At 41.3% G+C, this 18731-nt stretch overlaps 1 protein-coding gene across 2 annotated transcripts in view; it reads right to left on the bottom strand.

The window, feature by feature from the left end:
• ADAT2 (adenosine deaminase tRNA specific 2) overlaps positions 1-18731 on the bottom strand; it is a 61276-nt gene that overhangs the window by 26109 nt on the left and 16436 nt on the right. The window contains exons 4-6 of one of the 2 annotated variants that reach the window (XR_004352492.1): positions 18568-18674; positions 14396-14468; positions 14173-14287 (exon numbers count right to left, since the gene is read on the bottom strand). Coding sequence is in view for 1 of the 2 variants with exons in the window: in XM_032650934.1 (XP_032506825.1) it covers positions 14244-14287; positions 14396-14468; positions 18568-18674 (224 nt within the window). In the remaining variant the exon portion in view is untranslated. Of the gene's footprint in view, positions 1-13996; positions 14288-14395; positions 14469-18567; positions 18675-18731 lie in introns of those variants that run through there. The other variant, XM_032650934.1, reaches the window with a different exon arrangement.

Genomic DNA, 18731 nt, shown 5'->3' with positions numbered 1-18731 from the left:
CCCGCACACCGCAACAAAAAGTACCCCCCACTCACCACAACTAGAGAAAAGCCCACGTGCAGCAACAAAGACCCAATGCAGCCAAAAATAAATAAATAAATTTATTTTAAAAAAAAAAAAGAAAGGGCAGTTGATATAAAGACTAAATTTTCTATCAGCTAAGAGTCCACATTTATCAACTGTTAAAACATACAACTTTCCGGACAATCTTAAAGATATTACTGTCATTTTTGTAAAAGCAATTTGTATAGGGTATAACTTTCAAGTATAATTACTGCTAGTATAGGTAGATTGGGGCATTGCTAGGATGATTTGAGGCAGAGAGGAGTGAGAATATTAAGAAATGTTATACTCAGTACATTTCTAAACTATGGCAGGTAAGAGAGATCTGAGAGACTACACAATGTAAAATGAGGTCAGGCAGTGATTTAAAAGTCTGTGTGTTTCTTTGATCACAATACCTAGCACTTTTTCAGAGAATTTACTAACACTAATTACTCCTCACCGCATTTTCATGATATAATATCAACAGCTGCATTCTGTCTTCATTGGTTAAAAGGCATAATGAGGGAGTTAAATGATGGCTTATATCTGGAAAGGAGTTGGAGGCATATCTAGTTTCCAAAGCTTGCATTTATAGTACATCATTAAGAGCTCCAGCTTTGAGAAAAGACAAACCCAGGTTCAAATTCAAGCTCTGTCACTTCATATATCTATGTGACCCTGGGCAAGACACTTACTGTCTAAGCCTCATGTTCTCCATCTGAAAAAGCGAACATGTCCTAGATTGCAAAAATGGGCCCAATTGTTCATCATTTCTTATATCTATACCTTTTGCCCTGCCTTTTTCCAATGCTCTCTACAGGGATGGAATGACTTATTTAACATCCTTACATTTAACTATGTGACTTGCTTTAACCAACATGTCTGAGACATTAACAGACATGTTGCACGAAGGCTGTAATGGACTTATGCAATTAGGCTTGTTCAGAGCTTGCAGCTCTCCAGTCACAACGGAACATGCCCAGCCCAGGCCATTGGAGGAGGAGATACAAATGGAGGAGCTGGATTGCCCCATTTATCCCAGCCAAGGCCAGGCTAGATCAGTCTTCAGTGAGCCAAATCCTACATGTCATGAGCCAATCCAGCCAAGACTGGCAGATCTCTTTAGCCAATACCCCACGTGTATAAGCAATAAATAGTTATTTTTGCATGCCACTGAGGTTTTGTTACATAACATTGCTGTGACAATAGATAACTGATACATGATGGTAGTACCTATCACATACATGTCAGTGTGAGAAGATACATGTAAATCACTTAGTACAGAACCGAATGATAATTATAACAGTAAAAGTGATAATAGGTACTGTTATTTTGGAGAAAGGATTACAGAATATGCAAAGGTATTGGCAAATCATCTGCGGATCCTGAACAAGATCTGTCTCACTGAAAAGTTTTTACAAAATCATGCAGTTTTACTTCTAGTTTTTGCAAAGAACCAGACAGATGGTCCAGCTGTATTTTTTAAGCTTGTGAGTATCCTGGGATCTGATCTTATAAGCAAAACAGTTCTTTTCCTTCTATAAGATTTACCTTGTAAAGATTCAAAAATACAAAACAAGGAAGATTCAAAAATACAAAACAAAACCAAACCAAAACACCACACACAGAGTAGAGACAGACATTCAAATTCATGACCTACTGAGGGAAGCCAAAGGCTAGCCTCGTGAATAAACCCGAGTTACGGAGTTTTGCTCCAGCGGAGGGCTGGGCAGGGACGAACAGTCCTCATCCTTTTGGTTCTTTTCCTATTTGGGTAATCTTCTTGAAATAGTTCAGTATAATGGTGAAGAAATGTGGCTCTAGAGTTTAAATTCTGGTTCTGCCCCTTACTAGCTCTGCCATCTTGAGCACATTAAACTCTGCGTACATTAACTCACTCCTTAAGTGGGAAAAAGAACAGTAACCACCGCAGGTTGCTGCAAGGATCACATAACAGCTGCAAAGCCTTTTACAGCCATGCCTGGCACACAATAAAGTCAGTAAATATCAGCAATTACTAGTTATTCTAACAGATGAGTCTGTGTTCTGTCAGCTCCACTTCTAACCATGCTAGAGAACGCCGCTATCTAACCAGGTGAGCCTAGTTGGCCTGGATACAAAACAGCCCATTAGTATTGAGCTATCTGTATCCATCCTAAGTACAGAACAAAAACTGAATCTCAGATTTTATACTCCAAGGTGAGGAAAAGCCACACTCATGAGAGAGAAGAAGATACAAGGCCTGGATGAATGCCGAGAGTGATGTTTCTCAGCGGCTCCCAAGCTATCTCACCTAGTTCTCATAAGAGTTATGAGAAAGAGGGGGCTTCCCTGGTGGCGCAGTGGTTGAGAGTCCGCCTGCCGATGCAGGGAACATGGGTTCATGCCCCGGTCCGGGAAGATCCCACGTGCCACGGAGTGGCTGGGCCTGTGAGCCATGGCCACTGAGCCTGCGTGTCCGGAGCCTGTGCTCCGCAACGGGAGAGGCCACAACAGTGAGAGGCCCGCGTACCGCAAAAAAAAAAAAAAGAGTTATGAGAAAGAGTCCAAAGTGACTTCTAACTTCACACTGCAGTTCTGTCCATTAGCACAAAGACAAATCAATGCTCTTCACCTAACCAACCAGTAACATGAATAGACAAGTGACTTGCTCTCTTTTAGACACCAACATTCTTCCTTTTTTGGCTGTTTCTCTTACTAATCCAGTGAAATTAACCATGGGAGCCATAGTCTACTCTGAGAGTTGCTGTCCTCCTTAGGAAAAGGAGATCAGGACAGAAGCCAAAGAAAGTCTTACCCTCTCCTTCATGGAGGCACTTCTTCCATATCCTCTCCTAAATTCTCTTCCTCCATATCATCCAGGAGTCAAGGAGTTGCTACTTCATTCCTTCACGGTTTTTATGACTGCTTCTCTATTGTAGCCCCCAAAGCTGCTGAACAGGTCAGGACATTAATTACATTAGCCCCAATGCCACCGTCAGCCCCCATTCTCTTTCTCATCTTGGATTCTGCTCAGCTACGCTATCCAACCAGGCAGTGTGAACGATAAGCACCAGATGAAAGTATAGCCCAAATAATACTCCAGCCCTGTAAAATTCCTGAAATTGACTGTCACCTTGTAAAAGTTAACAATACAAACTTTCTCCTATCATCAGTTCAGTCTGTTGCTGCCACAGAGAAATTTCAGTCCAAAATTCTGCCCTGCCCTATTTCCTTCTACTAACTCAGTTCCAGGCAGAAGAGATGGTTTTGGGGCGTTTGGGTAGAATCTGCACGCTGGGCCATCTGCCAGTATAATTGGAATAGAGCCTTAGCACCTCCAAAGTTTGATCATTTCAACCCTAAGACTCTCATTTCCCTCTTTTCTGAAATACCTAAGGGTCGACAGAACAAATGAGAATATCACAGCATCAGCCTTAATCCCACAAAATTCTAAAGCACAAACAAATTCCCAGTAATAACCTAAGCATCAATTTCCACCTGAGGGCAGTTACCAAGCACAAGATTGCATTTCCCAGAGCATATTCCAGACACTTATTGCCATTGCCAGCTACAGACCCATTGTGAAGATTTGGCATCATCCAGGTCTGCAAGGAAACAAACAAAAGAGAGCAAGAGAGAGAGAAAAAGACCTCTTCCTTTAGATTTCAGGATGCCAGTGACTTTGTACCAACTGTCAGAATTCCAGCCTTGGAAAGCCAAGTTCATGGGGAGAGAGAAATTGTGTATCAAGACACGAATTGTGTGGATAACTACTAAGAACCTGCTGTATAAAAATATAATAAAATTCTAAAATTAAAAAAAAAACAAACCCGACATGAATTGTGACACTGTGTGCTCCTTGCCATGCTTTGCCTGCACAACTGAGCTTATGTACACAATTAAAATGGCAACTTAAAAATAAAAAGATGAAAGATGTTCTATAGCCCTCATTGCTAACTCTGCTGCTGCCAAGAGTAATCAGCAGTGAGAAGATAAATCCATCAGTATTTGAATTTAAATGTTAAAATAATAATAAAGCTTATGGTCTCCCTAAGGTTAGTTTATAATAAAAATAACTTCTTGAACCGGAAAACTTATCTGGTTTCTTTCTTCCTTTCATTATCCACTTAATGACTGAAGTTATTATTTCCATGGTGGTCTCCAAGCCACACTTGGTTTCTATGTAGATTGGCGTGTCACCTCCAACAATTTCACCAGCTGCCTTTTCCTCTCAAGAGAATATGATTAAAATATTAATCCAGCTTCTGGACTAATCTAGCAAAAAAAAAAAAGAGTTATATAAATCAATCTCTGCTCAACATTTTCCTTGCTCTGAAATGTGCAATGTGTCCTCGTTTTATTTGTGATGTCTCCACAGGAAGGTTAGGTACTAGCAAAGCAGATCTAAAATGTTTTACCTCTCTGCCCCTCTCCTGCTTTGTCCTCCTGACTTCTCAAACCTGGAAACGGGAATCTTTGAGCCCCAGTCCGAATGAGAAGAGAAGAGCTGGAGGAAATCGCCGGGGTCTAAGTCACGCTACCTGGGCTGCCCAGCTGCCTGGTAGCGATCCACCAAAGCGCTCAGAGATAGAGGGCACACTCAGCCAGCCGACACGGCGTTCTCTCGACACGGCGTTCTCTCGGCAGTGCTAATACGCACGTTTGTCCTGCTGCCTGGAAACCATCCAGAACTGCAAATCCATCACTCCGAAAGCATTGACCGAAACCCGCCCCTGGGCCTAGCATCGGGCTAAATCCTTGCTTGTAAGGAGATTACAATCTAATTAGTGTAATTAGACACCAAATGAGTATTAAACTATGTGACACTAAGTAGGAATTTGAAGAAAATGGTCATTGTGGGCTGGAGTCATTGGAAAAGATTTCATGGAGCCTCCAAGACTTTGAAGGGAAGAGTAAAGTAATACTTGAGGTTGATGAAGTTGATAAAATGGGCTTAGGATAAAAAGAAAAAACACCATGTGTTGTCTCAGTCTTACCTGAGGAGGAAATCCACCAATAAAGGTGCAAGGCATGCTGGGTTCCCCAGACTGTCATGTCAGCAGAGCTCATCACTAAGAAAATGGGTTTCCTCTCAGGTCAGGAAGAAATTTCATCCTTCCTGAAATTGTTTAGCATTTGAATCAGGATGGTGACGTCGTTGATACAAAAATCAAGCTGACATCCTTAAGTTACTTAGGCCTCCAATATAGAAATGTTATTGAAAGAAATGGCTTTCTAGCAATGCCAGTTCAGACTAGATTAAAAGTTGAAAGTACTTTCCTGTGAAGTCAGGATTACTGATGGAGGAATAGGTCTTTTTCCAAAGGGCACTAACAGCCAAGAAAGATCATTAGTAGTACCTTCTAGGACTAGGATTGGAATGATCGAGCCATAGAACTCTGTTCCACTAATTTTAGAAAGTCATACTGTAGGTTTCCCGTCTAAGTAATTAATAAAAAGAGCAAGACTTTGTTTCTTATGTGCCCTTAATTATTAACTTTGCATTAATCTGCATATTTTTTTTTTTTTTTTTTTTTTTTTTTTTTATGCGTTACGCGGGCCTCTCACTGTTGTGGCCTCTCCCGTTGCGGAGGACAGGCTCCGGACGCGCAGGCTCAGCGGCCATGGCTCACGGGCCCAGCCGCTCCGCGGCATGTGGGATCCTCCCAGACCGGGGCACGAACCCGTGTCCCCTGCATCGGCAGGCGGACTCTCAACCACTGCGCCACCAGGGAAGCCCTAATCTGCATATTTTAATTGAACTACGTGCATTATGTGACAAAAGTGTCTCTGGAGAAACTCTGGTTTCTCCAGTTCGTTCCATGATTAATGATAGATAAGGTGGACAGGGGTGAAAGCATTTTTCAACATGGCTAACTTGATTTTCCAAGAGAAAAGCTGTCAAGGCCCATTTTCTCCCTCATGCTTAGTGAAATTGCTGACTGAATCAACTAGTATAATGGGTTAATTCTGAAATCTTATCTCTTATTGTGTAAAACTGAAATGTACCTCTGTCTCCCTTTTGGGAGGATTTTTTTTAATGGCGGAATAACAATCATTTCATTCCAAGTATCATCTGCAAGTCAGGTTTTCCATAAGGCAGACAGGGCCTTGCTGAAACCGATGTTTCTGAATAGTCTGTCTACACTTCAGCCTGGAAACAGGCTGCAAAGTGGGCTGGGGTGCTTTCTGTGACCTTTCTGTAAGGTCAAAGGAGGTGTGCCGTTCACTTGGCTCTGTGCTGTAAGGAACTCAGGTCTCTCTTCTCCATTTAAAGACTCTAACGTGGGCTTCTCTGGTGGCGCAGCGGTTGAGAGTCCACCTGCTGATGGAGGGGACACGGGTTCGTGCCCCGGTCCGAGAAGATCCCACATGCCGCAGAGTGGCTGGGCCCGTGAGCCATGGCCGCTGAGTCTGCGCGTCTGGAGCCTGTGCTCCGCAACGGGAGAGGCCACAACAGTGAGAGGCCCGCGTACCACAAAAAAAATAAAATAAAATAAAGACTCTAACGTGGACCTGGTATCCACCATTCATTCCCACAACTGGCAATTGTCAAGGACCATCTCAGAAGTTTCTAGGAATGGGCACAGGCTGCAGGCTCAGAGAAGCTGCTTCTCAGCCACCGCCAGTTGGGAATTGAGTTTGCTGTGCTGACCACAAGCCTAGGACTCCTCCAGACCAGCAACTCCAGCACTTTGCAGCAAACACACATGATGAATGGTATATGGACACACACCCGTGGGCGTTCCCAGGATCACGCACAATTCCCTGAATACTGGCTTTAACCCCACCCTTTCTCCAAAACAAGAAAGCACGGCACAATATTAGATGAGAGAGAGTATAATCGGGAAAGGCTTGAATCCACTCTAAGGTATGCTTCGAACAAAAATAAATAATTCAGAGATGTCAGCACGTTATTAAGAAAAAAATGGATTGAAACATTTCAGAGTTGCGACACCATGTTGAGAACTGCTGCCTTTGACACAAAGCTGCCTGGGACACCGGACACTTGTCACACAAGTTGACAGCAACCTATCAGTCTCAAGGGCTACCCTGACTGGCTGTCTACCACCGTGCTGCCCTTTCTCCATAGCGAAGAGACCCACACCTATGATTGTACAGAATGATGATTAAGAGAATGTACTTCTGTATATAAAAGATAAACAACAAGGACCCACTGTATAGCACAGGAAACTATATTCAATATCTTGTAATAACCTATAATGGAGAAGAATCTGAAAAAGAATAGATATAGATATGTAGATATATCTGAATCACTTTGCTGTACACCTGAAGGTAACACAACATTGTAAATTAACTACAATTCAATTTTTTTAAATGGTTAAAAAATAAAATCAAATCTAGGAAAATAAATGTGAAAACCGAAACCTTTAAAAAAAAAAAATGCACGCACTCTGGAGACAGCCTGCCTGAATTCAAATCCTAACTTCACATTTTTTTGCTCTTCATTAGGGCTGTTCACAAATACTCCTATTCTCCTCCTCCTGAGGTAGATGGTGGCTTACATCTCCTGCCACCTTGAAGTTGGGCGTGTCTGTGTGACTTACTTTAATTCCTATGTGAGAAGTGATGATTCACTTCTGGGCAAAGGTCAGTAAGCCCTCGTTACTCGAGTGGCCCACGGTCCAGCAGTATAGGACCCACCTGGAAGCTTGCTAGAAATGCAGAATCTCAGGCCCACCCCAGACCTCCTGATTCGCGATGTGTACCTCACAAGCTCCCCAGGCCATGCACACGCACATTCAAGTGGGAAGCCCTGCTCCAAAGCAAGAGCCCTGCTCGCCATTTGCTCATCTCCCTGCCACCGTGACTGATGATGTCCCAGATGGTGGCCTAAGCCCTTGACCTGACCTGAGATGGACAAGAAGTAAAGCACAAGAGAATCAAAGCTTTGTTCTAAGCCACTAAAATGTAAGGGCTGTTCCTGTGGCATAAACAAGCCTATTCTGATACAATCACTTAGTGCTCTGCGACCCTGGACAGGTTACTTAACCTCCCTGTGCCTCAGTTTCCTTGATGTAAAACGGAGATGATAACAGTACTGATTCTTAGGGTTGATATGAGGATTACTGAAGTAACATATGAATAGAGCCTGGTACACATTCAATGTAAATGTTAGCATCTATTACTGACACATTCTGTGCCCACAACTCAAATCCTGCCTAGTGATGTGTGATTCCTCAGTGACAGTAGGATCAGAACCTTTGCTCCCTGGCAATCCCCTACCCCAAACCACTCATACTCCAGGACGAGTATGAAATCACTCACATCAGAAAGAGAATGAAAAATGACTCCTTCTCGGGCTTCCCTGGTGGCGCAGTGGTTGAGAGTCCACCTGCCGATGCAGGGGACATGGGTTCGTGCCCCGGTCCGGGAAGATCCCTCATGACGCGGAGTGGCTGGGCCCGTGAGCCATGGCCGCTGAGGCTGCGTGTTCGGAGCCTGTGGTCCGCAACGGGAGAGGCCACAACAATGAGAGGCCCGCATACTGCAAAAAAAAAAAAAAAGACTCCTTCTCGGAAAGAAGTAGGGGATCTTTGTAATCTGGCCCAAGCATTCCTGGCCTGGATCTTCACATCACTGCTTTTCCCCTACTCTAGTATCGCATATGCAGCCCTCACCCTCTCACCTGCCTTCCCAAATCCTACCTGCCTTTCAGGGCACAGCTAGTGTCCCTCCTTCTCCATCAAGTCTGCCTCAAAGACTTCTTTACTATGCAATTTAGAATTAAGACATAGTATCTGTCTGTTATGCATAAGGCTTTGTCCTGAACTCAATGCTGGGTTAAAACACACAAACACACACACACACACAAATACACACAATACCTAATAAATGTTTATTTTTTGTCTTTTCTAGCACCAAAGGGTTACCAAGCCTGTTCCCCAAGAAAACTGACAAAGGCACAGTGATGGGGATGGTATAGAGGTCGTTTCTGTTTAAGTCCTGCTTTTTAAAAGGGTCCAATAGATTTCTGACATTATAGTAAAAGTGATAAATACTTGATAACCTTTTTTATATGATGATCATGAATAAAATGGGCTTTTTTAGTCTAAACCCAAATAAAATGATAAATTATCTTTTCTCCTTGCCACTCCCTTAAAGTGTATGTAAGGAAACAAAATATCCTAAGCCAGGGTAAATATTTTAGTATTCTGGATCTCTCTTTCATATTCATAAACCGACTTGAAAAAAGAATCACGGTACCGAAGCAATTCACCACAGCTGCGCAATGAACCACATGACTCAGTTCCAAAGTCACAGAACTTGAATAAGCACCTTAGAAATCCAACCTCAACATTTCATATTCTCTAGAGCAGGGGGCAGCAAACATTTTCTTAAAGGGCCAGACACTGGACATTTTAGGCTGTGGGAACCACAGGTCTCTGTCACTGCTACTTGACTCTGCCACTATAGCACAGAAGCAGCCCCAGACAATACAGAAACAAATGGGCATGGCTATGTTCCAACAAAACTTAATTTATGGACACTGGCATTTGAACTTCCCATGTTCACGGGTCACTAAAATCTCCTTTTGATTTTTTTTAACCATTTAAAAATGTAAAACCATTTTCAACCTGTGAGTTGTTCCCAAACAGCCAGCAAGCTGGGTTTTCCGGCCCCTGCTCCAGACCTCCAAGTTCATGCTTCTTCAACCTAGTCTCCCTAGTAGTCATGGACACATGGTATGGAGCCCAGTGGTCACTTACAAATCAGGTGAGAAATAATCCCACGAGCCTGTTTTTATTCGCTCAACTTGAAAAAACAAAGATACTGAAGATGTCAAACTTTTGCCGGAACACATGCCAGTCTTAGCACAAAAACACATGCCAGTCTTAGCACAAAAATAATGTCACCCATCACCCCTTTCCTCACCACGCACAATTAACAGTTCACGGAGTAAGAAAATAGTTGGCAGTTGTCTTCATAGATGAAGTCAATGTAGTCTCATTCCTTTGCCAAAAGGCAGGGAAAGCAGTTCCTGATGGCTCTTCTCCCCAGGGCTATTCAAGGCCAGCTGATGCAGAATGACTAGGAAGGACAAGCTTTGGCTTCAACGTGGATTTTTAACCAGGACTCTCACTACTTTAAAAAAAATGTTTAATTTCTTTTCAAAAAGAGCCTTGGCTTTTGCTATTTTTACTGACAGTCATTTTGAAAGTAGCAGTGCTTAAAACATTTTAAGTCTAGATATCTCTATGGAAACCCAAGAGAATTCACATTTTATGGCCAAATGACTACCTACCTAGATCCTTTCAGATCACTATAGGCCATCTGTGAAACCAGAAACAGCTTAGACCTATTTTCCCAAAACTCTATCTTATCAGATATATAATTAAATTGATATAATTATTACTTTTGCTGAGGAAAAGATTAGGAGAGAACTTATTTCTGAGGCTGCCTTTTGATTTTTAAGACATCCCTATTTAAAATATTATTAGGAAAAGAATTTGTAAAGAATTTTATAAATTTTGGCAGACGTAATAAAAGAGGAGGAACGCAATCAAATAATTTAACAGTTGGTTTGAAATATATGTCATTAATTTTCTTCCCCCTCCTTTTCATCAATGTTGAATACATTTTCTTTTAAAAAATGTGTAACAGTTCCTCTCCCCAGACTGCATATTCTTTGCAAGGGAGGGGAAAAAAAACAATAATTATTTGGCGAAGAAATCAGATAACACTTTCACCAGGTAACCAAAATTAACATCACCAGCGAGGGACAGATGGCCTTTAGGGGCCTCCAGATGCGACACTCTGAGAAGAACATAATATCACCTAGAATGCAAAACCTGAATCTAATCATGAGGAAACACCATTATAAAAAAATAAAAAGAAAGGAGGTGGAGCAGAAGGGTTGTATTATTTTTAAAATGTCAATGTCACAAAAGACAAAGAAAGGCTGTGGAAATGTTCTAGAATAAAAGAAGCGAAAGATACATGAAAATCAAATGCAATATGTGACCTCAGAATGGGTCTGATATTGCAGGGGGGTGGGGAAAATTCTCTAAAGGAGGTGAAGGGGTCAACAGACAAAACTGGACTACAAATGGTATATTAAAGTATTATATCAATGTTAAATTTACTGATGTCAATAACTATACCATGATTATATGAGAATTATATAAGAATGTATGATGTATATAACTTTCTACTAAATGGTTCAGAAAAACATATACTGAAATATATGTATTTATATATACATATTTTCTATATAGAGAGAATAATAGATATCAAATGATAAATCTAAAGTATAAAATGTTAATAGGTTTAAGGAATAAGGGATATATAGGTATTTCTTCAACTCTTCTCTAAGTTTGAAGTTATTTCCAAACAGAGTTTAAAGAAAATTTAACAGTTCTTGCCTACGTTGGAGTTCTTGGCTATCTATTTTCTCTCCATGATATTCCAAATACAACACAGTAAGGGAGAGTGCCAAGTCACAAGAAAACACAGATATTTTAACATGATCTTTCATCAGTGACTGACGGTGCCAAAGCATTACACACCACCCATTCTCAGCAGAGTCCGGTGCACAGACCAGTAAACATTGGGTACTCCAGCAACTTAGATGCAATCGTTTCCCACCAATTTCTCCAAACAAGGCTGTGATTCTAAAACCTCTGTGCATCCCACAGCTTGCAGAATTATGTCATACACAAAACAAGCCTCTCAGCTGGTCTCTTTGACACACTACATCAGTATCAATCAATTGGATTCAATCTTTCTAACTGCAGCATTTCAATATTTTAAGCCACATCTAAGTAGCTAGAGAATATACCACTCAGGAAGCAGGATCACCTCATCAAACATCCTCAACTCCTCACCACCACTGCCTAACTGCTGTCAAAATCCCACAGCCTTCATATCTGTGAGCCCACAATGGTCCTGTATCAGTGCTGAGGTGCTGACCTCCCATCTTCAGTACTCCATCCAAACTGATTGTTCCCCAAAGCAATGGAGGGAACTGTGCCTAAGACCAAAAATTTAGGAGAGACTATTCTGTAAGTCGATCACTGGAAAGAGAATCCAAAAAGTAATAACCAAAATTAAAATTTTCAGCCATCCTTAGGAATTTGGAATACTTACCCATTCTCCAAAACACAGCAAAGACAGAACATATATATAGTGGTAAGTCTTTTCTGTCCTTCCCTCTCTTTAGTTTTATTATTTTCTTGATCCTTTTAGTAGTGACTATCTCTGGGGTAAAATACCCAGGTACTATTTGGCTTTGGCTTTTTATCCCAGATATTCTCCTTATTATTAATGTTTCCCTAAATTTCAATCAATAATTTTATTTAACAAATGTTTACCAAGAACCTACTTGACATAAGATGCTTGGCTGAACTTAAAGGGTGGTACTCCCCAGAAAAAAGTTCCCAGGGTTTTTATCTACCAATAATCCCCAAGAAAATGACACGAAGACAATAAGTGCAATGAAGTCTGCTTGCAGAAAAGCATAAGAAGCAGAAATGAATCATGACCAATGGCAAAAAGGAATAACCTAGTCAAAGCACTAAAATTTAATGAGAAGATCATTTTTAAAGTAGGTGAAATTGAAGGGAAGGTACATGTAACATTATTATAGATTTAAAATCATGCATATTCTTCTCCGTAAAACTTCTTAAATGCAGATAAAAACACACATGTACAAAACCAAGCAATTATAAATCCTCTGAAGCATGTAACTGTGATTAACTGCTACTCTTGGCAATATAAAAATACTTTACCACAATTACATTCCAGCCTGTAATGTAATTCAAAACAAACAAGTCAGAGACATCGCTCAAATGGCAGAACCAACAAATACAGATGCTTTGCATCAAGGAAATAAATCCACTGAAGAAATGCAACTGAGGAGCTGCCCTCCAGGGCCTGGAGCTGGGCTTCTGGTGGAACAGCGAGGCCCCCTTCTGGGCAGATGCAGAGCATCCCAGCATGGCTCTGCAAAGCTGCAGTTCATCAGAGGCAACCCCTGCCGCAGTCAGGAAGCATGGAGACCTGGGACTTCCTGCTGTGGATACCCTTTGAGGGTTGTGCTGACACTTTCACATTTTAGTTTTGCTTTCTGTTTTTTGCCGCGCCGCATGGCATGTAGGATCTTAGTTCCCTGACCAGGGAAGGAACCCTTGCCGCCTGCAGTGCAAGTGAGGAGTCTTAACCACTGGACCTCCAGGGAAGTCCTTTTACATTTTAGATTTTAAATTCTAAATCTGGATTTTTATAAAGAGAAATCATTGTGCTTGATTTCAGATGAAACTAACCATAATTCTGCAACCAGCATTCCCACCACCAAATGGCACGCCCACCCCTTCTACCCCGTTCTGTTTCTTTTCGCCATAATTTTTATCACCCTCTAACATACTGTGTAATGTGTTATGCTCATTATCTGTCTCCTCCTACTAGAATATGAGCTCCATGAGGGCAGGATTCTTTGTTTTGCTCACTGCTTCAGCGAACGAACAGAGCCTGGCACAGTTTAGCTGTTCAATAAACAAAGAAGGAGCTGTCCATTTCTGCATTTCTTTTACTGTTAAGACTATTCATCTTCAAAGAAAGCATAAATAAGATTTTACAATAGCAGTATGCTGTAATTTTTAAATGATACTTAAGCACTTGTTTTAACAGTATGTATTTTCTCTAAATGCTTTATAAAAGCAAAAGTCTGCTCTAAGGACCACAGAATCACGGTCTATATGTATATGATTCATATACAATTTCCAAGGAAGTCACATCCTGCCCCCCACACCCTGGGAGAACATAGTGGCTGCCAAGAATGAAGGGTCCGAGTCTGAAAGGCCAGACCTAGACCAGGTGTCCATAGGGCAATGCGTTCCATGCAGACACACCAGGTAACTGAGGCCCGATATACACATCCTCTGAAAGTCAGCACTTCCCTGGACCGAGCATAACGATTTTGGCAGGAAGAGCAGGCACTGCTTACTAATTTCTAAAACGTCAATCTTTAATTTTTCCCCTTCTTAAAAATGTTCTTCCAGCTTGTGGAAAATCTAGGAGTTGTTTGCAGTTGTCAGACTTTTTAAAAGTGCTAATTTGTTCCCTTAACAGAGCAAATGATGAAAAACCATTTTCCCATGGATTAAGGACAATATATAAACATACGATTCAACAATGTCAACAGCTTTCTGTCCAAGAATGTCGTCCAGGAACATGAGTCTTTCATTAGAACAAGTTCAGGATTTCTGACATTCCTTTTTCCGAACCTTTGATTTTGGTGCTGTGAAAAGAATAGAAAAGAAAAGGAGAAAATGAAGAGGTAGGCCCGTGCAGACTCTCTTCGTACTGATTTAAGTGAAGTACACACATACAGTAGCGGAAAACTGACCATTTGGATTTTCTTGTTTGTAGAAGGTCTTTAACATCTCCACTGCTTCCTCAGCCCGATATCCAGGGATGCACTGATGAAACGAGAAAGCTGAGAATGAATGTAGGCCTAGGAAAATGTGTATTGTATCCCACAAAAACTGCAATATATACATAATTATGTAAACACATTTCCAGTGTTAACACGCCTTGTGGATATTAGTAACATGGGTAAGGAAGCATATTTCCCCCCCAAAAAACCAGACATATGGTCTCAAACATCTCTCTCGATCAACTAATTACTATTTCTCAATCAACTACTGTGTGATCATAATACGGTAATTATGATTACCGTATTATACATAATACCGTATTATACATAATATACCGAATTATACATAATTCGGTTCCCTCATATGTAAAATACAGGGAATTATGGCAATTAACCCAAAAGGATTTTGTGAGGATTAAATGAGATTAGATAATATAACCCCTGTTAAATACCTGGCATATCATTAAGCGCTCACTAAGCACTAAGCTATTTTTATCTGCTCTTCTTTACTGGTGGCCCATTAAGTGTTTGATTCTATAGAGCTAGGGTTGGCAGTCCACAGCTAGAAGTGGTCAGCTAAGAATGGTTTTTATATTTTTAAAGGATTAAAAAATAAACAATATGTGACAGAGATGTAAGTGGCTCACAAAGGCTAAAATATTTACCCTCAGGCTCTTTAAAGAAAAAATCAGTCGATCCTTACTACAAAGGATATTTTTTTGAGTGTTCAGTCTGTTCTATCTTTGGTAGATTCCTTCAGAGAAGTGATCAACATGTGAAAGAATAGAAATTGTGGTAACAGCAGGGGGATGAAACTTAAACTTGCCTTAACGATAGAGAATATTTAAAAAGAGTGAGCAGATCATCTCAGGGAAAGAGTAGGAATAGGCTTAGGTCGTGAGTGAGAAAACCAACTGATGGGGGTGGGGTGATTATTAAGGGAGTGCAAGGAAAGAAATGAAAGCAATAAAAATGAAGTCAAAATATATAGGGCTTTGAAGGCGTTTGGACTTGATACGCTGCCCCCTTTGGAGGTGCACGAGTGATGCAATGAATGGAGGAGATACCAGGGAATCTTCCATCTGGAAGCAGTGCCCAGGAGAGGATGGAGCCAGCACTGGGCCGGCGAGTGTGGTCCACTGCTCAAGATGAGCCTCCCTTTCTCTTGTGCTTCAGCTGGCTCCTGCCTGGGCCCACAAAGCCTGCATAAACCTTCCCCATCAAAGCCACCTGCTACAAGTTCGATGTTTTTGGATTCCACATGTAAGGGAGATCATACAGTATTTGTCTTTCCCTGGCTTATTTTGCTTAGCATAACACCCTTGAGGTCCAGCCATGCTGTTGAAAATGGAAGAATTTCCTTCTTTTTTTATGGCTGAATAATATTCATATATATATATATATATGACCATATATACAATACTTTCTTTATAGAAACAGAGAGTAGAATGGTGGTTGACAGGGGCGGAGGGGGTGGGAGAAATGGGGAGACTTTTGTCACAGGGTACAAACCGTCAGTTATAAGAAGAATAAGTTCCAGCATGGTGACTATAGAGAACAATACTGTATTGTACGCGTGAAAGTCGCTATGAGAGGGGAGCTTAAGTGTTCTCACCATAACGTAATAACAACAACAAAATAGTAGTTATGTGAAGTGAAGGATGTATGAACTAACCTTATTGTGGTATAAACATTTTGCTGTATACATGCATCAAATCATCACACTGTACACCTTATAATCTCACAATGTTGTACGTCAATTATATCTCAATAAAGCTGGAAAAAAAAAAACAACCGATAATCTTCCTTCTACCCTGTCCCCCACGCAAGCTGATACCCTGCTCCTCCCAGAGAACGTTCCCGAATCGTGGCCGTCACTTTTGCAGCTCTCAATTCCTCCCCAACCTCATCCTCACTGGCTTGTGCTCCCAGGATTGCCCTCATAGATATCTCAAGGGCCCCTATTGACCAAAACACTGGTCTTTTCACTCTCCTCAACTCTCTGCAGTCGTGGAGACTCCTGGCTACACTTGCTTCTCTTTTGAACCCTCTCCTCCCTTGGCTTCTCAGTACTTCATCTTCTAACCATGTTGGTGAGTACGGCGTTTCCTACACTGTTCAGTGTTCCTGTCCCCCGGGTCCCCCACCTCTCCTCATTGTCTCACCCACCTGCACAAAGCACTCTCCTCTCAGGTAGAGTTAGAACCTTGGTTTTCCACCTTGGCTGCTCAGTGGAATCACTTGGGAGCTCACTAAAAAAATACCAATGCTCCCCCTCCCTCCACGGCTTCCAATTCAGTGGGTCTGGGGTGGGGACCAAGCACAGGCTTGGGTCCAAGCTCTCCAGGTGATTCTAATGTGCACTCAGGGACCAGACTCACTGAGTTACAGGTGGAGAAGGAAACTGGATCCCTCTAAGCTACCAAGGTAATCGTTTCGGGCATCTAGTATAGCTACAAATTTGTGGCTTTAACAAAAAGCACATATTCTTAATTAAAATAATTTTTTACACAAGGCAGGTAAAGTAAATTAATCACCATCTTCTTTGAAAAGAATAGTTCTGTAGGTCTCCTCTATGAAATTTAATGCTGTTTATAATACAGTATTAAAAGAATCTATAATTCTGCAATACAAAAACAGCACCCACCTCCCACAAATTCCCACCTCACCCCTACCCACACCCTAAGCCAACCAAATAAAAGTAGAAAACACAGCATTCAGAAGCCTGGGGTATCGATAGTTTCTCTAGAATCTCAAAACACTGTAAAAAAAAAAAAAACATATTTTGGCATCAAATCTGGAGATGTGGCTTCAAACCATGGCCATTCATTTTGATGGAGCCAATCTGGCCAGGTACACACACTGCAAGTGAACTTATTTTTTGGTTCAACCAGATACTGTTGGATTCTGTGCAGGGACGTGCAGGAGAGGATAGTGTGCACTCAGTGTCACCGGCATGTTGGTCAAAAATGTTCCCCCATGTCTGATATCCAATAGCTCATCTTTGTTCTGCCCAGAAGCTTTGAGAAATTCTTTAGATCTTTCTCACAAATGAAGTAGAGTCAGCAATTCACTTGCGAAGAGTTATGTAAGCAAAATTTGAGCTACTGATAGAAGCAACTGGAAAAAGCAAATCACTTTGCATATTTTTTTAATGATCAAGCTAACTGTATTGCTTACTCTCCATCATTCTATTACAATTTCTTTTCTGATGTGATGTCAAAAGTCATCTATTCTCAAAAGTGCAGGAGTTGTTAAGAAAGCCAATGTTCAGCTGGCAAAACTCAAAATAGAATGTTTTCCAAATCTTGTTCTCAGTGGGATTCAGCCAAATTTAGCCCTTCATAGGTACTTAATATTCTCCCAAGAATATCTGAGGTCTTTGTTGTTAACTACCCACCATGTCCAGCAAGTTGTTAAGTCCTTTTCTTTTTAAAGCATAATACTTTTAGGATTAACCTTACATCTGGAGAAAAAAACAATCAAACCAGTTTATGGAAACTGGTATTTGTCTACAGACCAAATGCTGAAATATAAATTCCTACTGTTCATAGCCTTAAACATAAAAACTTTGGGAGAAGTGGCAAGGTTAAAGGGAAAGTAGAATTTCTAAGTGGATTCTTGGGCCTGGGGGAAATTTCAACATTAAAAAGGCAGGAAAAAAAATAATGAAAACAGGTATCGATTGCTAGGCACCAAAAATAGTACAGGGCAATCAAGCAAAACGACTGACTTTGTGCAAAATCATTGTACATTCACTGTAAATAGCATCTACTGTTACCAAGCCTCACACAGACTTGGTACAGCGTGGAGCCAGGCGTACGCATGGATGGAGAACGCCCACAGTGGTAGGGTCCTCAAACATAGCTGAAGGCATGGGTGAAGACTGTTAGAGGAAAACTCAGAAGGCTGGGGACTCTCCTTCTGGAGGAATTCTGTTAATTAAGAGAGCTGAGCACTCACCTGGAAACGATTACCTATGGTCTTACACTGAGGCATCAATGACCTTGACCAGAGGTCCCAAGAGCCCACCTGTTTCTAGCGTGGCTTCTTGGTGTACTGAGCACAGGCTAACTATTTGCAAGCCCATCGTGAGATCACAGTAATTAGAAAAAAGGGAAAAGTATAACAGTTCATGTTACCTGAAATGGTCTCCCAGTATTCGGTAGATCAGCAGAGGCAATATCTAGAACAGAGCCACAACCACCAAATCGTTCATTCTGACAGCCATAGACAACCAGCGGGATTTCTAAGGAAGAATTAAGGTCCTACAAAGAGTGTGCAGTTCAAGTGCCTACTGTGACAA

Source organism: Phocoena sinus, chromosome 12, assembly GCF_008692025.1.
Source record: "Phocoena sinus isolate mPhoSin1 chromosome 12, mPhoSin1.pri, whole genome shotgun sequence".
NCBI lineage: Eukaryota > Metazoa > Chordata > Mammalia > Artiodactyla > Phocoenidae > Phocoena > Phocoena sinus.
Note: the sequence above shows the minus strand (reverse complement) of the source record. Positions and strands in the feature narration are given on the sequence as shown.